At 38.5% G+C, this 25,953-nt stretch overlaps 2 protein-coding genes across 3 annotated transcripts in view; both read right to left on the bottom strand.

Moving 5' to 3' along the window:
- Positions 1-25,953, bottom strand: part of LOC143624865 (putative 2-carboxy-D-arabinitol-1-phosphatase) — a 47,785-nt gene that overhangs the window by 3,836 nt on the left and 17,996 nt on the right. The window lies entirely within an intron of this gene.
- LOC143624864 (uncharacterized) lies at positions 2,707-6,469 on the bottom strand. The gene is made up of 8 exons (XM_077095369.1): positions 6,082-6,469; positions 5,260-5,349; positions 4,076-4,135; positions 3,961-4,000; positions 3,770-3,863; positions 3,578-3,637; positions 3,413-3,504; positions 2,707-3,181 (listed from the first exon to the last, which is right to left on the bottom strand). The coding sequence occupies exons 1-8, from the start codon at positions 6,273-6,275 to the stop codon at positions 3,095-3,097; spliced, it is 717 nt and encodes a 238-aa protein (XP_076951484.1). The 5' UTR covers positions 6,276-6,469; the 3' UTR covers positions 2,707-3,094.

Genomic DNA, 25,953 nt, shown 5'->3' with positions numbered 1-25,953 from the left:
AAAAATATTAGAGGGTAGTAATATGTCAAACAAAATTTTTGAAAGAACTGAGAGTTTAAGGGAGGTGGTATGACAAATACACAAGAAATGTACGTTTAGTCTAGCCCTAAACGAATATATATTTACGATCTTGTTTCATCAATTTTACACAACTTTTGAAAATTCAAGAAATGGTCCCATCATCTTTACTAATTTTAGCTTTAAACCAAACTTTTCTCATGTATTTTAAACAGTCATACTTTTTTATAGGCTAATATTAATATTTTATTAAAAATATGTACACTACATATAATCATTTTTATTATCTTTAACTAGTTTTTACCGGCGCGTAGCGCTAGGGCAACTGGGAATTTGGGATATGTTTACAGTTTATATACCTGTTTCGTCCTGTCGTGTTTTGAAATACGGATTTGGTTAGTATGGGTTAGGTTCGTTAAGATACCGACACTAAATTAAAAGTATGTGTACGTTAACATAGAAATAGTAGCGACACTCGTATAGCTAACAATTAACATGTTAAAAAGTTCGTTCGGTATCGATTACGTTCTTAACGATATCAGAACTAAAAAAATAAACTTGTTAAATTAACATATAAAATATAAAAATATTTATAATGTTTGTTCGGTCAATAAAACCCGAACGTTGGTAAAACCCAAGCGTCATGATGGTGAGTCTACGTGAATTCGGTTAGTATCGGTTGCGTTTGTTAATTACAGTATAAACAACTTTGGTAAAACCCACTCGTTAAAACCTAAAAATAATAAATTCGTCAAATTAACATATAAAAAAAAATTAAAAAGACTTTATTCGGTTGGTAAAACCAGAGCGTGTTGCGGCCTCGGTGTTGCGACAATGAGTTGGTAAAAGTGGGGCATTGTAAACACAAACGTTAGTCCTAGACGTTGCAGCGGTAAGTCGATGTAATTTCAGTTGGTATCGATTACGTTCGTTACATAAAAAAAGTCAATAAAACCTGAGCGTTGTCGCATCTGAATGTTATATCAGCAAGTCGTCGCGAATTTGGTCGATTTCGGTAACGTTCGTTACGATATCGGAACTAAAATAATAAAAAAAAACATAAAAATAGATGCAGCCAACGGTGTGGTGCCACTTGGACCAATAAAAGGTCTAGCGACACCAAACTTTCAAATAATTATATTCGGTCGATTTCAGTAACGTTCATTACGATATAAGAACTAAAATAATAATAAAAAACATAAAAATAGATGCAGCCAACGGTGTGATGCCACTTGAACCAATAAAAGGTCTAGTGGCACCAAACTTTTAAATTATTATATAGTAATAATTTAAGTATGGTATTGCTATATTTTTTCAATTAAAAAGAGTACCATGTGACGTAGGTGTGTTCACGGTCTGGTTTTAAGGAAAAGATTTTTTGCCGTCTAAAACCAAAAACAGACTGTTGAAAATTAAAACTGAATCATTACTAACGATTTGATTTTACGGTTTAAGTTTAAAATAAGAATTGTTATGTATACCTTCAATTGTGACTAAGCACCGATAAAACATGTTACTAAAAAGGATTAACAGGAACAACGATAATTTTGGTCACATGAATGATATTATTGATAATATATGAAGGTTTATAATGGACTTATTTATAAATGATATTAAGCTATAATTTATAACCATTAAAGTTTAGGCTTAACTTAACGAGCAAAAGGACTGTTCCAACAAGTGAGCATACTTTAGTCTAATCTCAGTGTGTTTACAAACCAAGCCAACTCCACTCAGTTCGTATACAAACAAGTTGATTTAAAGTGAAGCTCGATCCACGAGTTTTGAAAAGCTTTAGTTTCCATAGGTTTTCTTTTATTTAAAAGTGGTTATGCATTAATTAGTTCTAAGATTTTTTTTTAACTTAACAAGTAACAACAAAAATATACCAATATGGGTATATGTGGGAATAAGAAGAATTGGTTTTAAATGATTTTTTTCTAATCTAGATAACTGAAAAGTCATATTTTTAACCATTAATCTGCTTTTAAAAGTCAGTTAGTTAAAGAGTTTTAGATAATCAGATAAAGTTGAAGGTTAAAAAGTACAAATATGGATCATAGAAACCCACTTTACTTGATTCACTTGTGATTAGATGGATGTTGACAATATTAGGTAGTTAAGATTGTTGCTAGGCAGTTGAAACCCTAGGTGGGAGCATTCACTACAGGGGCGTAGGCAAATTTATAAGAACGGGTTCAGCCGAACCCGTAAAAATTTTTGTTTTAGTGTTATATATTAGTGTATTTTGATATCGAACCCGTAGAAACCCCAAATCTAAGTAATTAACAATCGGTCATTTGTCCCTCAAAATTTTCCGAACTCGTAGGAAAAAAATTATGGCTACGATTTCACTATTCAGTTTAGGGTATGCTGGGTGTTATACATTAGTAAACAAGATAGAAGATTCTACGACAATGGCTTAATTGTTAACGACATGCAATATAAAGCAGAGGTCGAGGAATCAAATCCTAACCCCATTTTTTTATCTGCAGTTTGCGTAATATACCCATCGCATTTAGTCGTGTGTCCAGTCATTGGGGACCCCCTCTAAGGTGGGTTCCCTAAAATGGCACAATTTCTTTTATTGATTTGACTTCTTACAAAGAAATAAATAAAACATATTTTCTTATACTATAAAATTATCCTATACATTGCCAAATGAGTCAATTTCATATATATATCATCTTTAACTTGCAAACATGCTATATTATGAATTTTGAATTGAAAAAACTTATGTATTATATATAAAATAGGCCATTGTGAGTCTTATTCATAAACCTCTCCCCCTTTTTAAATTGCAAGAATTTCAAAAATGATAGATGAATAAACAATGTAAACAAGATTAATAGTAACCATTTGCTACTTTAACACCAATATGATCTGATTTACATCTCTAACGCAGTGAGAGAGCAGTTGATATTAGTATCCAAAGTGGTAGATAACTATATAACTAGATATGCATCTCTTTTTGCCTAAACTTCACTAAAGTCATCAAGTGGAAGCAAGACACCTTTATGACACTATAAAACAAATACCGATAACATTTGCAGATAATAAGTTTGCAGATTCCACTTCAATCATCAGCCGGGAAGTCCTCGTCAGACGCATTGTCAAGAAACGAGCCTAAAGTCTTCCTTAAAAAGCTGAATGTCTTGTCATCCTATGACACAACACGGTCATTCATAAGTCAACGGGCCAGTTTAATATATTTTGTACTGATTAGTTTATTCTAGTTCTTATGCATGAAAATACAGTTTAAGATGAATTGTGACCCGTTTCGTGCTCGGTTATAGCCGCTATATTCTTACCCACCCATTTGACCCGTTAGAGATTTAACATAACCCGAATTGGCCAATTCTTGTCAAGGGTTGAAATTAAGGAGATATGCTACCTGCTTCTTTTTCTTCAGAGACTCTTCAAGTTCAGCAATCTTGGTTGCACATGCCTTTTCATGCTCCATTATCATGTTCTTTTCTTTCTTTCCTGTGTGAAACATGATCGAAATTTTAAATATAGTTTTGAATAGATTATTAGAAAAGTGAAGTAAATATCTTACTGTGTTGTTCATATTTCAAGAACAGTTTCTCTTTCTCGCCTTCATATTTTGAAACGGTATCTGTTATTTTAACAGCACAATTAAAGCTCAGGAATAGAAATTAACATTTAAACCACTAAACGCAAATAATTACAATATTGCATAATATCGTTACTTTTATGGAAGATTTGAAAGTTAGTGACTGTTCCCTACCATTAAGAGCCTGAAGATATGAGTTCTTGTCTTTGCAGAAATTTTCATAAACTGCTTGAAACTTGGCAGTCTCATTCTTCAGCAAGTTCTCACACTGTATACAAAATTTATAAGTATGTTAACCATTCTACTGAAAATGCAAAATTCTTATAAGTAATCTGTTTAAGAAGGTTATGATTCTCTTTGCAAACCTCTTTTGAACTCTTTGATAGCGCCCTTGCAAAGTTTTGCCTGAAATTTACATAATAAATGTGTTTAATAATATGGAATTAGTAAATCAAGACCATAATATAGACATGCAGATACCTTTCTTTCTCTACTTTGGACTTCAACTCATCGAACTTAGACCTGATTTCTGTAGCAACACTGATTGAAAAACCGAAAACCAATCAGTCTCAGTAAATTTTAGTGGTAGAAAACCATATTATTACCAATATTTATTATAAGTTCTGTTGCAACAACCATCATTCAAAATATCTTTGCCAACAACAAAAACCTTAATAGTAATAAGTTTTTGAATCAATTATTTCTAGACTCGACAGGGTTTGCATATGATATGCTCACAAGGTGTATAATGGATTCACGGTATACAAGTCATCATACACAAACGCCACATCAGCTTTCCTATTCACTCGAACTAGGTTTTCTCATTGACGATGTTCTTCAAACACAGACTACTTCATTTAATTTGGTTTAATTCTTGGAGTGTAAGCTGAAGTATGAGGTAATCTGGATTTGAAGAACATACTCAATGAAAAAACTCAGGTTCAAGTGATAAAAAAGTTGATTCTGGGAAAAACAACTAGGTGTTTGTGTATGATGGTTTGTATAATGTGAATCATTATACAAAAAAGTCATGTGACTGCTAATTGGACATTACTTGGTGGTATCAGTGCTTTTTCACTGCAATGAAAGCAAAAAACATTAATATAAAAATCAAATTAAATTGTTCAACAATATTAATTTGGCCAAGATATAAGAGAAAAATCAAATGTTCTATTTGTGCTTAGATCCAGATTGTATCCAGGTAATACACATCATCATCATCATAATACAATGCATAATTCAAAGAATTCAAACATTTTGAATCCAAATAAGCCAGACAATCAATCATCATAGTTGCGGGAGATCAAGATGAACAAATATAACCAGTAACATAATACACAATCAAAACATACATACAATGCAACAAATAGATATACTATTATGTAGAACCAGATATCAAGAACATGCATAAAAACTACAAACTATGAAAGTAACAAATCCTGGAGGATTTGAATCAATCTTATACTCACATATTGACTTAGATATATATAGCCACAAAGATGCAAGAGATGTGAGAAAATATATGATATGTATTTAAATTTGAATAAAATTCCATATACTTATAATTTATCCTTAACATGATAAATACATTTGAATTTGATGAGGATTCAACAGACTTCTCCATAACATAAACTTCACAAAACTAAGTAAATGACGGAACTCACCTCGAAATAGTCTCCTCCTTTTTCTTCTGTCCGTCCTTCTGTGCTTTCTCTTTGATCTGATGTAACGCGTTCATTAAACCTTTTATATCACTGCAAATTTCAAAAGCAACTGTTCGAGTTCAAAATCTACACCAATCAGATGTTAATTTCCTAATTTCATATAATAATCAACTCAAATTTCAAAAATAGCTGTTCGAAATCAAAATCTACAGCAATCTAATGTTATTTTCTTATTTACAGAACTCAAATTTCAAAAGCAGCTGTCCGAATTCAAAATCTACAGAAATCTAATGTTAATATCTAATTTGCCGAAAATAATCAACTCAAATTTCAAACATAGCTATCCAAATTCAAAATCTACAGCAATAATCTGATGTTAATTTCTAATTTATACAAAATAATAAACTCAAATTTCAAAAATAGCTGTCCGGATTCAATATCTGCAGCAATTTTATGTTATTCCTTATTTAATCAAATCAAAATTCAAAAATAGATGTTCGAATTCAAAATCTACAGCAATCTGACAATAATTTAATATTCACACAAAATAATCAACTCAAATTTCAAAAACAGATGTCCTAAATCAAAATCCACAGCAATCTGATATTAACTACTAAGTTACGCAAAATAATCGAACTCAAATTTCAAAAACAGATATCCTAATTCAAACTCTACTTCAATCTGATATCAATCAACACTAAATCAGTCAAAAACGTAAAAAATAACACGCGATTTAATATCTATATTGTAATAACAACGCGGAATCAACGTAACCTAACTATTTTCGCAATCAAAAGTACGAAACCGAGAGTTTAAGTTAACCTAGACAGATCGGCATCGAGATCGTCTTCGAATGTTGATCGCTGCTTCTTCCCACCTCGCTGCTTCGATTTACCAGCACCGAAGTGGAACTCGTCTTCTTCTTCTGTCATCACTCGTTTCAGTTCCGTTTCCGGAGTAGCCGATTCCACGATCTTCTTCTTCCGAGAACTCGATTTCGCTGCTGATGCTGACATTGTGTGTGAATAGTGTGTGTGTTTTTGGCGCGTATTCTCAGTCACGGATTTATCGTGTTAGAACAATTGAAATGATTATTTTAATAATTTCTAAGTTAACTCTATGGGTGTATACCGGGTCGGTTTTTGGCTCATATCATTATAACTGAGATATCGGTTAATGAATTATAATAATAAAAACCGATCGGTTATGGTGGTTTTAGTTGATTGGGTTGAAGGTTATAGCGGGTAAATTAACCATAAATTTAGACAGCTAAGATAGCTTAAACCGGTATAATTAGGTGTTTTTGGGCGTATGTAAATTTGGGATTAAATTTTTTTGACTATGCAATAAATTCTTATAGGCATTTGTATGTACTGGTGTATTACGTAGCAATTGAAAAATACATCTAATCTATATTATTAAACAAATGCATATAATAGGTTTTGTTTGATTTTAGTGGCTATAGAAATCTTCTTAACCATAACTGACCCATTACTGTCGGTTTTCAGAAAAATCATTAAACGAACCCACAAGTTTTTGGTATGGTTCGGTATCATTGGTTAATTTGGTGGTTTTACACACCCCAACCTTGTGCCACGAGTATTGTCCACTTACCATGGTGGAAACTTCCACCGAGGGTACCCGTCCTGATAATAACTCTCACGGAGGCCCGCATGAGCACGATTAACTATGTAGTTTACATCTGCTTCACAACCATCTAAGCCAAAAACATGTTGATGATTTAAAAGTCATTGCATTCCTTATAAACCAAGAATATTACCTATCCACGACCGATGTGAGATATGCCTAGGGTGATACAATGAGTCATGTTAATCTTCTATGTATCATTACACTATTACTTTTTAAAGAAAGAAAAGATCATATTCTTACGGGGGAGAGGGGCGTCTTTGGAACGCTCGAAAGGGTTACCCATACCCGCTAGTGAATATCGCCGCCCTCAACCTATTCACCATTTGGGGTACCCTAAATTGTGTAAAATAATCCTATGAAATTTGTTCGTTGACATGTGTCCGTTTAGGGGATCGAGATAGTTTGTTTGGTGGGGGTTAGGGGGGGGAGGGATGTTGGGAGATTGAAAAAAAAAACCATTTTCCTATTTAACCTTCCACTATTTACCCTTTTTACATACAACTTAAAATGCACAACCAAAAATCATGGAGAGTTATAAGAATCCACCAACCAAAAAATCTTCCACATCCCGAGGGGTTTCGAAAACGAGAAGAGCCGGTAGAGGATGCGATTCCAATATGTGAGTTGGTCCGCACACTAGAGGAGCCGATAGATGACGTGGCGAGCCGGTTCGAGCACGCGCTTTCAAAGGTATACACCGCAACCATTTTATACACAACCACAACCTAGTTCTCATGTTCAACTGCCCCATTATTTTCATACCCACTTGGGCCTACTCTTGTTGTGCCCGGTCGGTATGAATGCTCTATGGACGATCAAGATATGTCTGAACCGTTTATGTATCGCGTGACATTCCGGAACGCCAACTCCCTATTTATGAAGATCACGACGATTTAGACTTTGTGCTGGAAACATAACATCAAGTTAATGATGATGATGATGATGATGATGAAGAAGAAGAAGAAGAAGAAGAAGAATGGATACAAATTAAAAAAGAAGACCAAAATGATGTTGAAGAAGCGAATAGAGCACGGTTCGAATGATGGACTATTATAGTTAAACAAATGGATAAACAACCAAGAAGTAGCTATATGCAAATCTTGGTGCCATTGCTCCGAAGTCAAACGAGTCAAAAATCAACAAAAGAGAGATAGTTTTTGGAAATAGGTCGTTGCACATTACATTTCACTTATTGGCGGCGATCGAAATGTTCATTAAATTCGTTCAAAATGGGAGACACTTAAGTTCAATGGATTTTTGGTACATGCGATAAAATTATTTTATAATTTAATATATTTTTGTAGCGTTGATATAAATTATAGTGGTATTAATATATATTTTATAGTGTATGAACATTTACAAGAAAACGGGTGTGCCGATCTTGATGTGATGAAGAAAAGGATATTGTAAGAACACATGCTAAATGGGCCTTGGTACCATTGATGGGTGAAGAATCAGGCAGTAATTTCGAAAAAAGAATAAGGTCGTCTGAATCTGGGAACTTCTTGAATCCGGGTATGCCAAACCTAAACGAAAACCTGTCACCAACAAGGCTACCTTGATAAGGCAAGATGGCCGCTTCATAAAGCTTTGTGGAAAACAAAAATAAAATGGACGATACACTTTGTGAATACACCAAAAAGAAACAAGTAGAGTACAAAAAGTATATCAAAGTGTAACATCCTAAATATTCTAATAATAAATAAAGAAAGTTGCGTTAAATTGTCGTGCGTTTAATAATATTAACGAACGTCTAATATGGAAAAGATCATGGACTTGGATTTAATTAAGATGGGTTAATGGTAATGGGCCTTAGGTCCATGGGCCTTGGGGAATATAAATATCCTCCTAAGCCACCATAAAACCCTAAACCTCATTTCATTCCATCTTAATCTCTACACACTCAAAAACACACATATCCTTCACCTCACACGGCCGCGAGAGAGAGAGAGAGCGGGATTCGAGTCCAAAATCAAGCCAACCATTATTAGACCTTCGATATACGAGCTAGATACGTGATAACCAAGCAAACCGCGACCTCACCGAACGCATAAAGGTATGCCTTTTACCTTAAAGTTTACGTTTTTAGGATCGGTTAGCTTTGAAACTTAAACATGAAGTAAATCGGGTCTAAACGAAACGTAAAGTAACAAACTTGATGTTGGAAATGAACTTGACAAACCTATGGCTACGTACGGCGACTTGTTATTAAACGTTTTAAGCCGAAAGGTCCAAACTTTATGTCTTTCCGGGCTAGGTTTTACCCGAACTAGGCCATGGGAATGATCGCGGAGTTAGTTAACATAATATTCAAGAAATTCTCGATGAAATAAGGGTGATTTTGGTGATTAAGGTTGAACAGAGGCGAAGGCTGAATAACTTCGCCTGCAAAGCATAACTTCGTCTGCAAAGCTTAACTTCGCCTGCAAAGCTTAACTTCGCCTGCAACTAACTTCGCCAAGCAAGTTCGCCTAACTGTAACTTCGCCTGGTGATAAGTTCGCCCATGATAACTTCGCCTGATGTTAAGTTCGCTGAATGCTTAACTTCGCTTAATGTTAAGTTCGCCTAATGTTAAGTTCGCTTAATGTTAAGTTCGCTTATTGTTAAGTTTGCTCAATGATAAGCTCGCTGGATTTAGCAAATTAGAAAGTAAATTAAAAACCTAATAAAAAATGTGTTAAGACAGTTAATGGAAATAAAATTTTTCCAAGCTGACCTGGCAGCTCGACCCGAGCCAGGGGCTCTGCCCTGGAAGAACTTCAAAATATGGCAGACATTGTTAATTGTGGTGTAGGTGACTTCCCCTATTACATTTTTGGGACTACCAATAAGTGCGAATATGAAAATAGTCAAATGTTAGAAAATGGTTGTCGATAGATTTAATTAATAAGTTATCAATTAAAAAGGCTAAGGTACCCTATCATTTGGTGGCCGAGTCACACCTCCAAAGTCGTTATTATCCATCCTTCCTATTATTGAATATATTAAGACTATACGCTATGGGGCGGGGTTGGCTGAGGTGGCGTGGGGCGACGGGCGCGGAACACCGCAGTGGGGCACGGTGGTTCCTTGGGCGCCGTTAATTCCATCGTTCAAACGGCCGGCGCGCTTGGAGTGTTTTGGTGGGTCCCCCCCAACGTTCATTTTGAACGGCTATTGTTTTTAAAAAAAAATAAAAACTAATTATTTTATTTATAAATACTAACTCATTTTATCATTCTATACTCAAACAAATACCAAATACTATCAAATTTCAAAACAAAAAACTCTCAACTCTCTACCATGAATCCTTTCTCAAATTTCACCGTCTAGAGCTCAAACCCAAACCCAAACCAGAACACGAGCTCGAGCTCAAACCCTAACCAAAACCCGAACACCAACCCAAACCCGTGGGATCCGTCTCAAATGTGGTGGGCTAGTTTACTCGCAAACAATGACCCTACCAACCCTTACTTTGCCAACCAGCATGTACCAGCAATGCCTCCAAACGATATGTTTTATCGAATGCCAATGCCGTTTATGCCTCCGCCACCCCAAACCCGAACACCCAAAACCCAAACACCCGAAACCCAAGTTGTGGAAACCCAAATTCCGAAACCCAAGTCGACGAACCCAAGTTCGTCGCAAGCGAAGCCATAAAAAGAAGGTCGTTGCCGATCAAACACCAACCGAATTGTACGACATGAAGAAGTGGGAAGACGATGAGAAAGCGGCGTTGGCGCAAGCGTGGATCGACTCATCCGAAGACTCGGTGTTAGGTGACGGTAAACGCACCGCGATATTTTAGAGAGAAATACGTGGTAAGTTTTTTGAGATAATGGGTCGAGGTCGCTACCGCGGGGATGATTCCGTCTCAAACAAATGGAAGGCAATGGTTTTAAAAATGAACCACTTCTCCACAATTCACACTCACCTTAAGACCAACAGAGGAAGCGGCACGAACGACGCCGACCTTCTTAAGGATATGTTGAAACAATACAATCGCCTTCATGGTAACGAATTCGGCATGGGGATGTTTGAAATTTGGAAGAAATGCACGAGCTCACCAAAGTGGCATCCGATCCCGACATGTAACATCCTAAATATTCTAATAATAAATAAAGAAAGTTGCGTTAAATTGTCGTGCGTTTAATAATATTAACTAACGTCTAATATGGAAAAGATCATGGACTTGGATTTAATTAAGATGGGTTAAGGGTAATGGGCCTTAGGTCCATGGGCCTTGGGGAATATAAATATCCTCCTAAACCACCATAAAACCCTAAACCTCATTTCATTCCATCTTAATCTCTACACACTCCAAACACACACCATACGCGGCCGAGCGAGAGAGAGGTGAAATCCGAGCAAGAAAACGTGGTTCAAGATTCATACAAGATCCAAAGTTCATAAGCTAGCTAACCGAGACCAAAACGAAAACATAAAGGTATGATTTCGATCTTAAAGTTCATGTTTTAGTAGACGGTTAGCCATGAAACTTGAAACTATAATAGATCGGGTCTAAACGAAACGTAAAGTAACGAACTTGATGCTAGGACGAATCCAATGAACCCATAAACATATACGGTTCGTATAGGATAAACCGTAAATCTTGTATTAAGCATTTTTGAACTTAAAGGTCTAAACTTTACGTGTTTTCGGGTCAAACCTTATCCAAAAACGACCATAGGAATGATCGCGGGTTAGTCAAATACCATACCCATGGATTTCTCGGTAAAACGATGATGATTTTGGGGATTTAGGATGAACAGTGGCGGCTGCTGCACAACTTCGCCTGCAAGCGAACTTCGCCTGCAAGCAAGTTCGCTTGCAGGCAAGTTCGCCTAACTAATTAACTTCGCCTGAGTTAAGTTCGCGCAATGCTAACTTCGCCTGAGTTAAGTTCGCTCAATGCTAACTTCGCCTGAGTTAAGTTCGCTGAATGCTAACTTCGCCTGAGTTAAGTTCGCTGAATGCTTAACTTCGCCTAATGTTAAGTTCGCTTAATGTTAAGTTCGCTTATTGTTAAGTTCGCTTAATGATAAGTTCGATGGAGTTAGTAAATTAGAAAATAAATTAAAAACCTAATGAAAAATGTGTTAAGACAGCTCGACCCCAGCCAGGGGCTCTGCCCCTTGGACCCTGCTAGGGGCTGCCGCCCCTAGACCCCCGCTGCCAGGGGCGCTGCCCCCGGACCCCCGTTCGTTGTGGGTTATATAAAGATAGAAATACAACATGAGTAGTAGTAGTAGTAGTTAATTGATACATGTAAATATTATACAGTTAGCCGTGCACAGCTCAAGAAGGGAATAACGATTAACGGAGAGCGTAACAGGATTCAGGTGAGTTTCTAGCCCCATTTATGTGTTATGTTTTCGGGGCTGTGTGCATACTCAATATGTTTGTTAATACGCTTATCCTAAGAGATAAGTGTATGCCTTATGTGAATAATGTGAGATGTATGAATGATTGCTTGATGGTACGTGAACGATCTTCGGATATTGCACGTACTGTCAGGTTGTAACGCTATGTATAAGGTAAGTATGATACGTATGCTTATGTGTATGAACGTGATAAAGTTAATAAAAGAAGGAAATGATGGTTGTATGGTTACGAAAAGGGTACCGAGCCCTAATAATACTCGAGGTATGATGTATGGTTGTATGGTAACGAAGAGGGAATCGAACCCTACTAATAGTCGAGAACTAGGGAACCGAACCCTACTAATATTCGAGGAAGGAGGGTACTGAGCCCTAATAATACTCGAGGAAAGAGGGTACCGAGCCCTAATAATACTCGAGGAAGGAGGGTACCAAGCCCTAATAATACTCGAGGAAGGAGGGTACCGAGCCCTAATAATACTCGAGGAATGTAGGGCGTAATGCTCTTTATAACGTAAGATATGAAAGCAAGTTAGTATAAAAGAAAGTATGAAAGTATGAAAGTATGAAAGTATGAATGAAAGAATATAAGTTTGTGTATAATGTATAATGTATGATTAACTAGAACTCACTCAGCGTAGCTGACTTATAGTATGCACGCAGGTGAGTAGGATGAGGCAGCTCGCTTGAGGAGACACGTGGCACTGAATAAGAGGCTGACATCGAAAGACTCAAGACGTTTAAGTTTAATGTTTTGTTTATTTTGAAAGACAAGATGTTTTTTTAAGATAAGATGTGTTCTGTTATGAAATGTTTTATGAAAGCTTTTATATTCCGCGAATGTTTTAATTAACTCTGATATTTAGAACTGCGTTTATGAGTAAATCCAACACGAAAGTAGGGCTACCGGTAACGGGGCCTTACACAAAGTGACAGAGAAGGCAAGCAATGCGGTCATCGAGTTCTTAGCGAAACAAATAGAGATGATGAACACCGTTATGTAACAAGGAGATAATGCTTTTTACTTGCCCCCACAAATACTAGACCGGAGAAATGTTGGAAGCGACTCTAGAAAAATATGGTTGGATATGTAATTTTTAAACTCATCGTTTGTGGTTTGTAATATTTATTTTTAAGTATTAATTGAAAGTTTTTCTTTAAATTTTTTAATATGCTTTTATTTATTATTTTTATTTTATTAAAAAAAGGAAAAAAAACTATATTGGGGTACTTGATTAGTGAAGTGCCCCATATGTTTAAATGACTCGTGGGTATTAGGATACCTTAGTGAAGCGCCCCTATCCCCTTAATATCATTATATAGTTGAGTCGATCCATAATTCCATATAATTGTTTCTAAGCATTCATTACATAGCTTTCCATCCAAGGGTATAGATTTCTCTCTCGATGCTGACATGGATAAGTTATTGTTGGAAATGTTAGTGAAAACATAGTTTTCACTTATTTAGGACATGAATAATTAATTATTATTTGTTTCTAAAATATTGAAATATTAGTGGGTTTGTGTTCTACCATGTGATAGGGTCAGAACGAACCAAACAATGTTCAAAATAAAGCAAAGATGAATGAGATATCGATGCTCGAAGCTAAGATTATGGAATTAAGGAAATGAAGTAGTGCAACTATTCCCTCTACTCAATTGATGAATAAGCGTTGTTACTGGTGGGCTGTAACACCCGTGTAGTTTCCTGATGTGTCTGCAAAGTTCAGCACATAGCCACGTTGTTGCCTGCTTTACGCAACTATTGCTTCTAGACTTTGACTGTTCGGTTTCCGGCCACTATTTCCACATTAACTTTGTGTTAGTAGCTTGATGATTAACTCTCCACTAATTCTCCCATTAACTTAGTATTCATTGGGAGACTTTTGAGTTGTTGAGGGTGTTACTTTTCACAATATAAATCTAAGGCTTACAAGTTTTGTTCTTGATCAGAAAATCTTACACTTCACAACTCATGAATAGAGAGATTAGTTCTCTCTATATTCTTCATCAGCGGGATTCTAGATGAAGAATATAGAGAGAACTAATATCTCTATTCTTGAGTTATGAAGTGTGAGATTTTCTTGCCAAGAACAAAGCTCGCAAGCATTATATTTATATTGTGAAAGTAACACCCTCAACAACTCAAAAGTCTCCCAATTAACACCAAGTAAATGGGAGAATTAGGGGATAGTTAATCAAGTCATTAACACAAGGTTAATATGGAAATAGTGGCTAAAAACCGAACAATCAGGTTCTAGAAGCAACAATTGCGTAAAGCACGCATCAACGTGGCTATGGTTCAGCAGGTGCTGAACTGCACAGACACATTAGGAAACTATGCAAGTGTTACAGTGCACCTGCAACAATGTGTATTCATCAACTGCGTAGAGGCAATAGTTGCACCACTTCATTTCCTTAATTCCATCATCTTAACATCGAGCATCGATATCTCATTCATCGTTATTTCATTTTGGACATTGTTTGGTTCGGTGTGACCCTCTCACTGTTGGAAGTAATTTCCAACTTAGTAGGCCCGTCATGTGTAGGTGACCGGGTTGGACCTATTGGGCTTGTGAGATTCATTATTATGTAATGTAGGTTCCCTAGACGGATCGCACGAGATATCGCGGTCTACTCAGGTGCGGAATCCCTGCGTAGATCGTTACGAGTATAGAACACAAACACACGAATAACCGAAACACGTTATATATTAATAACCGAACTCACGTGATATAAATATCATTGTTACAGACCTGACCAACACGAGTAACTAAACAGCTCACTCAATTGCTAACTCGATCAACCTCAAACTAAGCCGTAACCTAGGACTTTAAATACACGACAACTTCGCCTGGCATGTTCAGGCGAAGTTGTCCATAACTTCGCTTGTTCAACAAGTTCGCCTAGGCGAACTTGTCAACAACTTCGCTTAAACATAAATAACATAAATAATATTACAGACTCGATTACAGACACTAGACTATGAACTACTGACATTTATGCACCAACAGACTCCCCCTTGGCAGTAGCTTCATATCTTGATCTTTAAGCTCTTGTCTTGTAATCCTGTATCTTCACGCATGCACTCCTTCTCTAACACATACCGTGACTATTCGCTGATATTTCCTTGCTTCGTCCTTCCAAGCAGGAATATAGAATATCTTCTTTTCATTCAACACTTGCAGATCAGCTTTCGATAAGTTAACAAGATGCATCGGATCATACACCCTCAGCACTTCTTGTTCGTCTTCGTCTTCCATCACGGCTTCAGCAGTCTGGCAATCAACATACCACCATTTAAGATTCTTCAATACATCTTGAGGCATAGTCTTCATTGGAACCTCTTTAATGCATCGGATCGGTTTGTACTTCATCACCATCCATGGCTTGCCATCTTCTCTCATTCCCCTTTCTGTATCTTCCACGAGCTTTCCCTTCTGTGGCTTTAATAAATCAAACTTCTTCTCTTTTATGCTTTCTTTCCACACGATCTTCCCAATAACTCTTGCCATGTTGTCGTCACTTCTATTAATCAGGCCCAACCTAGCCAAATCCTTCACCTCACATTCCGGCAATGTATTGAGAGATCTCAAGGTTCTCTTGAAGTACTGAATACCATCAAAACGCTTCACCACAAACAACTTTATCTGTTCATCTTATATCCAACAGATAATTCCCTTCTTCGACTCAGCATAGCCTTTGATATTATAACTCTTCTTAAACATGGTTGGAACAGCAGGCTTCTTGGTCTTAATAAACCAATGAGCACAACCTTCCTTCCACCTAGGCTGCTCCTCCCACTCAGTCTCATCATTTTCCATCTCAATACCCATGTCGGCTTTCTCAACATCTGGGATCTCGTGTTCAACATTTTCTTCTACTATCTCACCCTCTTCAATCTCATCTTCAATCACAATCTGTGCGCCAATTTTCTCAATCTCCTCACACGGCAGCACATCATCATCAAACACATCATCATCCTCTAGCATATCATCATCTAATTCTCTCAACGCATCAATCACATCATCTTCATCATCAACCATCACCACCTCATCACCACCAACTGCACCTGCAGACTCCCCCTGAGTTGTGGAAGTCCCAAGAGCTTGAGTAGTTCTTGGCAACTCACCACCTGCACTTTTCGGTGCATTCGGATCATCGTCTCTGTCGTTTCTCTTCTTCGTCCTTAACTCGTCGCCTCTACAGCCTGTCTCCCCCTGAGATGCCAAGAACTCCTTCATAGCATCTATAAATCTCCCATGCTCAACCAGGAGGGACGACTGTAGTTGATTTTCTGCTACAAGGCGTTGAATAGCCTGGGTCTGGATAAAGTTTATCCTTGATTGCTCTGCCACAACCCGCTCAAGTGCAGCTATTCTCTCCGAGTCTGAGAGGGTTGCATCGAAATCAAACCTCATGTTAGATGTATCTTGAGTATACTCAGCAGGGATTTCGAATGTAACCGGGACTTCAGAAGCAGTTGTGGACGTAACCGCAGGTGGTATCGTGACCGACAACCCTGCAGTTGCGACGACCGTTGACTCTACAAATTGTGTCACCACCTCTGAAGGAGTAAGCGTTGGAGGTGGTAACGACACAATCTCCGGAGTCGTCATCTGTAGTGTAGTGGATGGGATACCGACAGCTGATGTAGCCACCACAGGAACATCTGCGGCGCTTGTAACCTGTACAGAAGTAGGAACAATTGACATACCTGACAGTGCGGATGGAGCAAAACGTATGACTCGTGAAGTCTCTCCAGCTCCCATACCAGCACCTGTCCTTTCCCGTCGTGAACGTCTGATCAATTTGTGTATATCCTCTTCTTCTTCTTCAGACTCAGTATCATCGACTGTCCTCTTCCTCTTCCCCAACGTCCTCTCACGAGTCACCAACATCCTCCTTGCTTCATCCATCAAATTATCAAGATCTGAGTCAGCCAATGTCGTAGCTGCTCTAGTTACACTCACTTCCGGACCCTGTGCAGCAGAGACCTGCACTTCTTCTTGTGGATCAAAACGATCCATGTCGAAGAATCCTTGGCCGCCAAATGCAGCATCAAGGTCAACATCCTCTTCAGCCGACACAACAGGCGCAGCAGGTACAGCCTGAGGTCTCCCGCCTGTCGTGGTTGAGGATCTCTGAACTCGTCCCCAGCAGCAGGAACATACCCCGGGTTTATTAAGAACCCAAAAAGTGGAGTATGCCTTGGACGCAATTCAGGCTTGCTCCTCGCACTGGATGTGCGACATTGAGCAAAGATACGTTTGCTCACACTCTCCACGTATCTTATCGGGCGTCGTTGAGGCAAATTTGGAGCCACATGGTTCAAGATCATCTGGATGAATCTTGGATACATTATGAACCGCTCACGAGCTATGGCCCTCCTCTGCCTGTCGATCTCATAAAAGACCATCTGACTAAAACTATAACGTTTGTTATAAGTCAGAGCAGTCATTGCTGACTGCATGGTCGCACCCATTCCGTCAGTACCCGCCTTCCTCCCAGACATACACACAATCATGACGTGCATGAGGAAGCGCCACTGATCGAGTAGGAACCCCTTCCGTCTCTGGGTATCGCCCAAGGGACCAGAATATCCCATTCGTAGGAATGCTCCATCACGAAATGGAGCCACAAAGTCAGTCGGGTCGTCCCGAGTCTCCTCTCCAAACCGTAACGCCAGCCGTATTTGTTCAGACGAGAACTGAACTTCTTGGTTGTTGACGGTTGCTCGCATAACCGGGGGCTCAACACGACAATCATACTCCACCGTCTGCCAGAAATCCTCGATATTGGGTAAGGATATCGGCAGAGTCGTCGTGATTGCGTGAAATATCCTCGAGCGAATGAGGAAAGAAATGATCTCACGGTAGTCTTCAACTCCGCTCGCTTCCGGGTCTAAGGTAATGTACATATTGTAACCCGGGAAGAATTGCCTCTGGTTATCTCCGTCATCGCCTCCAGCACCTCCAGCACCTGCTACTGCAGCCATATCTGCAACAAACGAACCAAGTAAGATAAATGTTAAGGTATAACACAAGTTCGCTTATTACCATGAGCGAAGTTGTGATAAAGACTGTATAGGCGAAGTTAAAGTTTGGGCGAAGTTGGGAACAACTTCGCTTCAGCTTTAAGTTCGTCTAATAATTATTAAGTTAAAAAGGTCCAGGCGAAGTTAATGATAACTTCGCCTCACCACAACATCGCCTTAGGCGAATTTAAGCAACAAGCGAAGTTACGGATAACTTCGCCTCAGGCGAATTTAAGCTTCAGGCGAAGTTACGGATAACTTCGCCTAAACCTTAACTTCGCCTGAATCTGAAACGGCGACAGTAAGGTTGATTCAAACTTGAAGATCTGAGGTTTTCTGGGTATTTTGACAATTTAGGACTTTTAAACTCAAGCTTTTAAGGATAGGTTGACGATCAGTTTGTACATGACCACGTGAAAACAAGTTTCGAAATCGGGTTTAAGGATCGGTCGTCCGAGGTTATTAACCGGTTGTCGAAACAACCTTAGATTAACATTAATGAACGGATAATATTGTGTAATAACCCAACCAACCTTTAAATCGGTTTGAAATCGAAGAAAGAAAACAAGGATGGATCTGGTTATAAGTTCGCTGTGAAATACGAAGGATATAAGTTCGCTGAGTTGAGAATAATGAACAATTTGACCTTAAGTATTCTTTATATAGGGGCGCAGTTATACAGGCGAAGTTACGGATAACTTCGCCTAGGCGAAGTTATCCACAACTTCGCCTGTTCAACAACATCGCATATATTTACTAAATTTAACCTTATAATTTTAACATTTTTTCAATTAAGTTATAAAACTTCCCTTTAAGAACTAAATAACACGATCAAGTCCAAGTAACCTGTTATAAAAAAAATACAACTACATAAAAAGAAAACTTTAAACAATTAAAGTATTAAGGGATCAAATTTCAGACTCGATAGGGACTGCTACGTTTTAGAAAAGATCCGAACAGGAATCATACTAAGTATGTGACTGTCACATAGATCCGTGTTTAGCTGTATTATGACATAAAGAGACAGGTTTTAAGCATGTAAATAACTTAAGATGGTTTTCATCGTTTCTGTGATACGAGTTAGGTTCAATTATGCCTCAAAATTTAAGTGGGCAACAACTCAGAAATATTGATGCCTCCTATCTATCCTCAAAGCGTATTTGGCTTTCCCCAAGTCACCCCGAATTGACCTCGACCCATAGTGTCTGATTAATGTTGTAAGCACTCTTCATCTGGTTCTCGTTCTCCTCCTTACTCTAAGATTGAGAAGTCTTGACATTTTCAGCTATAGAAAGTTTCTATAACTCACAAAGAAATATATATATATATATATATTTTAACTCACAAATTTACATAGACTTCAGAGTAGTAAATAACTGCAAGTCCCGAATCTGGATCACTGCAGTTTCTTGAAACGCTATCTTCACGGGAATCAGACCACACATGGGCTCGTGTATGACTGGGTAATCGCTTTTCTGCCTATCACTCGGAAAGATATAAATGAAGACAAGCAAAACTCTTAAGGAGTTTCCACGTAAAATCAAGTAGATTTAGTTTGTATCACGTCTACTTTTACGCACCATAAAAAGTTACCATGACATACAATGACTGTCCTAAAGCCTTTTAAGCCTAATAACTTCACTAGTTAAGCACACAGAATTAGTATATCTATCATTTTCCAAGGTTTGATCAATTTTCTGTTAAACATAGCTAACGTACTTCTTACGAAGTAGCAGACTTGAAAAATAATTTCATTTCCCATTTTTTTTTAAAATTTTAACATTAATCGCCCCGACCAAAACAAAGTCTTCAGGTAAACGGCTATCCCGAAGATCCAATGGATCAGCTGGACCGACCACATACTAGTATGTGTCCTTTTAACTAAGTATGATTGACTAATTTTAAGCGAAAGAATGAAAACTCATCATAAACCGCCCCGGTCACAATCAGTAATCTGGTTAATGGCTATCCTCAAAATCTACAAGTAGAAAATGAGGACCAAAACATATCCGAAGACAAGTCCTTCAAACTGATGTAACCGACATATTTTTAAGCGATAGTGACTTTTTTTTTATTTAAATATTACAAGAAAAGCATGGTTACTCGGGATTGATCATCCCATTAAGCTCGATAAGGTTTTGAAATCTTGTTTTATCAAACGCTTTAGTATAAAGGTCAGCGAAATTATCAAGCGTATCCACCTTTTCAAGCACTATCAGTTTCTTCTCAGCACAATCCCGTATAAAATGACGACGTATGTCAATATGTTTAGTTTTACTATGTTTCACGGGATTGTTAGTTACTGAGATAGCAGCTGTGTTATCAATGCAAATAGGAGTAAGTAAGAAATTTAGACCATAGTCGCGCAACTGTTGTTGAATCCAAAGAACCTGGGAGCAGCAGTTGGATGCTGCCATGTATTCTGCTTCACATGTTGAAATTGCGACTGAAGTCTGTTTCTTGCATTGCCATGACACCAATCTGCCACCAAGAAACTGACATCCTCCAGTAGTTGACTTCCGACTCTGATTGCACCCACCATAATCAGAATCTTTGTAGGCGACTAGCTCCAAGTCTCCTCCTCTCGGGTACCACAACCCCAGCTTCGGTTTGCCCTTGAGATACCGCAAGATCCTCTTCACACCTTTCATGTGAGATTCCTTTGGGTTTGCCTGAAAACGAGCACAAAGACAAACAGCAAACATTATATCAGGCCTAGAAGCAGTTAAGTACATTAAAGAACCTATAATAGCCCGATACTGAGTTGGGTCCACATCTGCATCACCGTCTGACTCAGCACCCAATTTGTGATTGACGCAGATTGGAGTGTCAAATGGAGTGCTGTCCTCCATCTTGAATCGTTTGAGCACATCATGGACATACTTGGTCTGGTGAATGAACATCCCATCCTTCTTTTGATCAACCTGCAATCCTAAAAAGAAAGTTAGTTCACCCATAGCACTCATTTCAAACCTTTTCTTCATGACGGCCTCAAAATCTTGACACATGGAGACTTTTGATGCAGCAAAAATAATGTCATCCACGTAGACTTGCACTAGCAGGAAGTCGCTTCCTTGTCTCTTCACAAACAGTGTGCTATCAATTTGACCTCTTTCAAACCCATTTTCAAGCAAGTAGTCTGATAGAGTTGAGTACCAGGCACGAGGTGCCTGATGTAGTCCATACAATGCCTTGCTTAACTTGTACACGTGATCAGGAAAGTCTGGGTCAGGAAAACCCGGAGGTTGCTCAACATACACAACCTCATCAACTTTCCCATTCAGAAACGCACTATTTACATCCAACTGAAATACCTTCATCTTCTTATAAGCAGCGAATGCCAAAAACAATCTTATGGCTTCCAACCTTGCGACAGGGGCGAACACTTCATTATAATCAATCCCCTCTTGTTGATTAAATCCTTTCACAACTAGCCTCGCCTTGTTTCTTATGATTATCCCTTTCTCATCTCTCTTGCACTTAAACACCCATTTTGTGCCTATCGCATGCACATGCTTTGGTTTTTCAACCAAATCCCAAACTTCCATTTTCCTGAACTGAGCCAACTCTTCTTGCATGGCTTCGACCCACGAGCTGTCCTTTAAAGCCATTTGATAATTTTTCGGTTCAATCTGGCTGATAAAGCAGGTGTACAAGCATTCGTTGATTATGCCTGTTTCCTTGATGCTTGTGTAAACACAGGTGTGTTCATTCAAGCTACGTCTTGTTTGTACACCGGAGGACACATCACCAATCACATTCTCCAAAGGGTGATCTTTATGAATTCTCGTGGTCGGAACAGAACCGACATGCAAATTGTCTTCCAGGTTAGAAGATAGCTCGTCAATGGTTGTTTCATGCTGAGAGTGAAAAGGATTGAAAAATTCTTCTTCAGTTGAGGCAGCAGGGGTATCGATAGTATTTGATGAGGAAGGTTAACATTTATCAATCAACTGTCTATGCAATAGATTTTCTTCCTCATCAAGGATCATCTTCGTAGCAACACTTTCTTCTTCTTCAGAAATATCTAAATCCGGTATGTTAAAAGACTTAAAAAATTTAACATAGTCGAAAAACTCCGCAGGTCCGTTGCTTGGTTTTGGCGGTTGGTAACTTGTGATATCTGTGTTACACACCACCTCAATCTTGCTCGTCGATGTATTGAAGACACGTCTGTTGGGAGTCCCAACAACATAACCGACTAAGATTCCTTCATCGGCTACTTCACCAAATTTAGAATTTGTCTTCAAAATCGAACAAGGGGACCCGAATGGTTCTAGACCACTCTAGTTGGGTTTTCTCCCATGCATAAGCTCATAACACGTCTTACCCAGTCTTTTAACAGTTAAGACTCTATTCAGAACATAACAGGCTGTAGCAACAGCTTCAGCCCAAAACACCACAGGAAGTTTCGAATCAGCCAGCATTGTTCTGGCTCCTTCAATTAACGTTCGGTTCTTCCTTTCAGCCACTCCATTCTGTTACGGTGTATACGGAGCGCTGTATTGGTGTTCAATCCCTCTCTGAAGACAGAAGATCTCCATCTCAAAATTCTTGAACTCCGTTCCATTGTCACTTCTGATGAACTTAACCCTTTTATCCATAACGTTCTCAACTTTGGTAATCAAATTCTTCACCATCTGAGCCGTTTCATCTTTTGATTTCAGGAAATATACCCACGAGTATCGTGAGTAGTCATCAGTGATCACCAAGCAGTATGAAGTACCTCCTAGACTTTTTGCATACACGGGACCGAAGAGTTCCATGTGAAGCAATTTTAGAGTACTGGCAATTGAATTTACTTTCTTGGTGAGATGGGATTTCTTGTGCTGCTTTCCCTTCTTGCACGCAATACATTTATCTTCAAAATTGAAATTCTTCAAGGGAACGCCCAGCACAAGCCCATTCTTGACAATGTGGTTCATCTTCCGAAGATGAATGTGTCCCATTCTCCTATGCCACAATTCGGACTCTGTTTCACTCGCTTTTGTCAAAAGGCATGATTCTGCCGTGGCCATTTCAGTTGATCTCATATCCATAATGTACGCATTCCTATCACGTGGAGCCTTCATCAAAATCCACTCCTCTGGTATCTGAAAACCCGGTTTCAGCACGATCGCCTCGTTCTTTGTAAAATGAACGGTGTACTCCTTATCACAAATCTGCGACACACTCAGCAGATTGTGTTTCAATTCTTCTACAAAGTTGACATTCTCCAATGTCATCTTTCCGTTCGACACCGTTCCCCTTCCAGTAATATTGCCTCCACTTTCTCCGGCAAAACTTACTCTCCCTCCTTGAACAGGTTTCAAATCGTGTAACAAGTATTTGTTACCCGTCATGTGCCGGGAACAGCCGCTATCCACAACCCAAAGATTATTGGCAGCCCTGTTCAACTGTTCCTGCACAATAAAGCAAAAGATTAGAATTTAGGGACCCAAGACCAATTGGTCTTGGATCTAAACATCCCAAACTTTGGCTTTCCAAAGTTAGCTCTTTGATAAATCCTGTCAGTCCTACTAGGATACCTCCTTGAAGATTGATAGTGAGGCCTTCCAAACCTTAGTGAATTGAAAGAATTATAACTTGTGGTTTGGTTATTAGAAGAGTAAAACTGAGATCTGTTTCTATGAAAACCTGAATTAGTCACGTTTTTGAATTTTGAATGGTTTTCATTTTTAGCAGTATGATAATTACTTTTAGGGTTATTCTCAGTTTTAGTAGGTCTCACACCTCTGAATCGCTGCTTCAGAGGGCAAACTGCAACTAGGTGCCCCATTTGATTACACCTAAAACAACACCTATGCTTAACCTTTTTATCAACAGGTGTTTTAGATGTCGAGGCTATATTACCGCCCGTTCGTCTCACATATGGTGGGACGTACGGGTTTAGTGGAGTACTCCTTTTATTTGTTTTATCTTTTTCTCCTCTCTTGGGTAACACAACCTCCTCTTTTGCCTTACCAGACTCGGATGACTTATCCGAATCTGATGAGACTGGACTTTGATCAGAAATTTCAACACTTGGAACAGACGAACTTGTTTCGCCTTCACTAACATTTGGTTTTTTAACAGTTACTTTAATTGGCACTGTCTGAGCAACCTCAAAGTCAATAGATTTCTGAACACTAGGGTTAAAAGTGTAATTGTGATTGTACGGTGGTGGAACCTCATGATAACCGATTCCTCCTCTCTTGGTAGAGGAACCTTGATCACTAACAAGGTGATCAAGAATAGCAGAGGAATTTCTGAACTGCTCCAGTTTTCAATTCAGTTCCACCACTTTCACCTGGTGGTCAGCAATCTGTTTTTCTCTCTCAGCAATTAGTTTGGTCTTTTCTTCCAAAACCTCATGACTTAAATCAATCACTTCAATTTTTTCAGCAAGTTTAGTTTTTAAACTTTTAACATCTTTTTCACAAGCTTTTCTTTTAATTTTATAATTATTTTCTCTTGATTTAGTAAAGTGATGATCTTCTTTTAAGGTTTTAAATTCAGCATCCAACCTAACATACTGATCGGTAATAGTTGCTAATTGCTCAGACAAGTTTTCACATATTGAACATTTAGGTTTAGAGCATACCTCGGAGAGCTTGTCATTAACATCTGCCATAAGAGCTTTTTCTTCTCCGGTAGCCTTCTCATTTTCTTATGTTTCAACCTTTGCTAAATTTGCCTGCTCAAAAGTTTCTTTAGAAAGCAGGTTCCAGTTGTATTCACCATCTCCTCTGGAAATCATGGCACTATAATCTTTTCTTCCCTCACTATGCTGTGTAGACTTTCCTTGACCACGTTCTACACGCTCATTCCTGCACTCCTTAGCAAAGTGGCCGTTTTGCTGACAATTGTAGCACCTTACCTTTGACTTGTCGAACCCTGGTCTTCCTCCGACAAACTTTCTACCGGTCTTATTCATAAACCTCTTCACCCTCCTCACAATCATGGCCATCTGCCATTGTAGATCCATTTCTTCCATATCGTCAGCATCAATCTGATCGTAATCTTCATCCAACATAGCTGGATCAACAATCTTCCCTTGAATATAGTTCTCATAGGAAGCAATAAAAGAAGCATAGAGACCAAACTGCTCTTCAGCAGACTTGACACTCATAGGCATCTTAGAGTAGTTGTTGCTGGGAACACTTGAAGAGCAACTACTCTTGCTTACCTGTGGTTGAGAACCACTCGATCCACCTGCTACATAGCAAACATCACCATTTGTGTTGACTGACACATGACCCTCATGTGATGAGTTTGCGCCCGACTCTCCCTTCGAGTAGTAGGCAGCCGATTCAGTCTTCGATCCTGAGCTAGTGTTGACTTTAGCTCCATACATACTTGGATCTTGAACCTGATCCATAGGTGTCTCCTTTCTCACCATGTTAAGCTCAAAGGTTCTGAGCTTGTTGACCATCGTTTCTAGATCATAAGTGGGAAAGTCCTTGTCTTCCCTCATCAGCACAGTGTACATCTCCCATTTTGGTGGGAGAGCATCTAGAAGCTTCTCAACTATTTCTTCTTCTCTGTAGGAAATGGAATAGTTGCTCAGTTCAGTCATCAGATGATAATATCGAGTGATGATATCATCTAATGATTCATTCTTCAAATACTTGAAGACTGAGAACTAGGTTTTGAGCAATTTTAT

This window comes from Bidens hawaiensis, unplaced genomic scaffold, assembly GCF_021521415.1.
Source record: "Bidens hawaiensis isolate Kalapana, Puna unplaced genomic scaffold, B.hawaiensis_p1.1 tig00003988_1, whole genome shotgun sequence".
Lineage (NCBI taxonomy): Eukaryota > Viridiplantae > Streptophyta > Magnoliopsida > Asterales > Asteraceae > Bidens > Bidens hawaiensis.
This window is presented reverse-complemented; position numbering and strand designations above follow the sequence as displayed.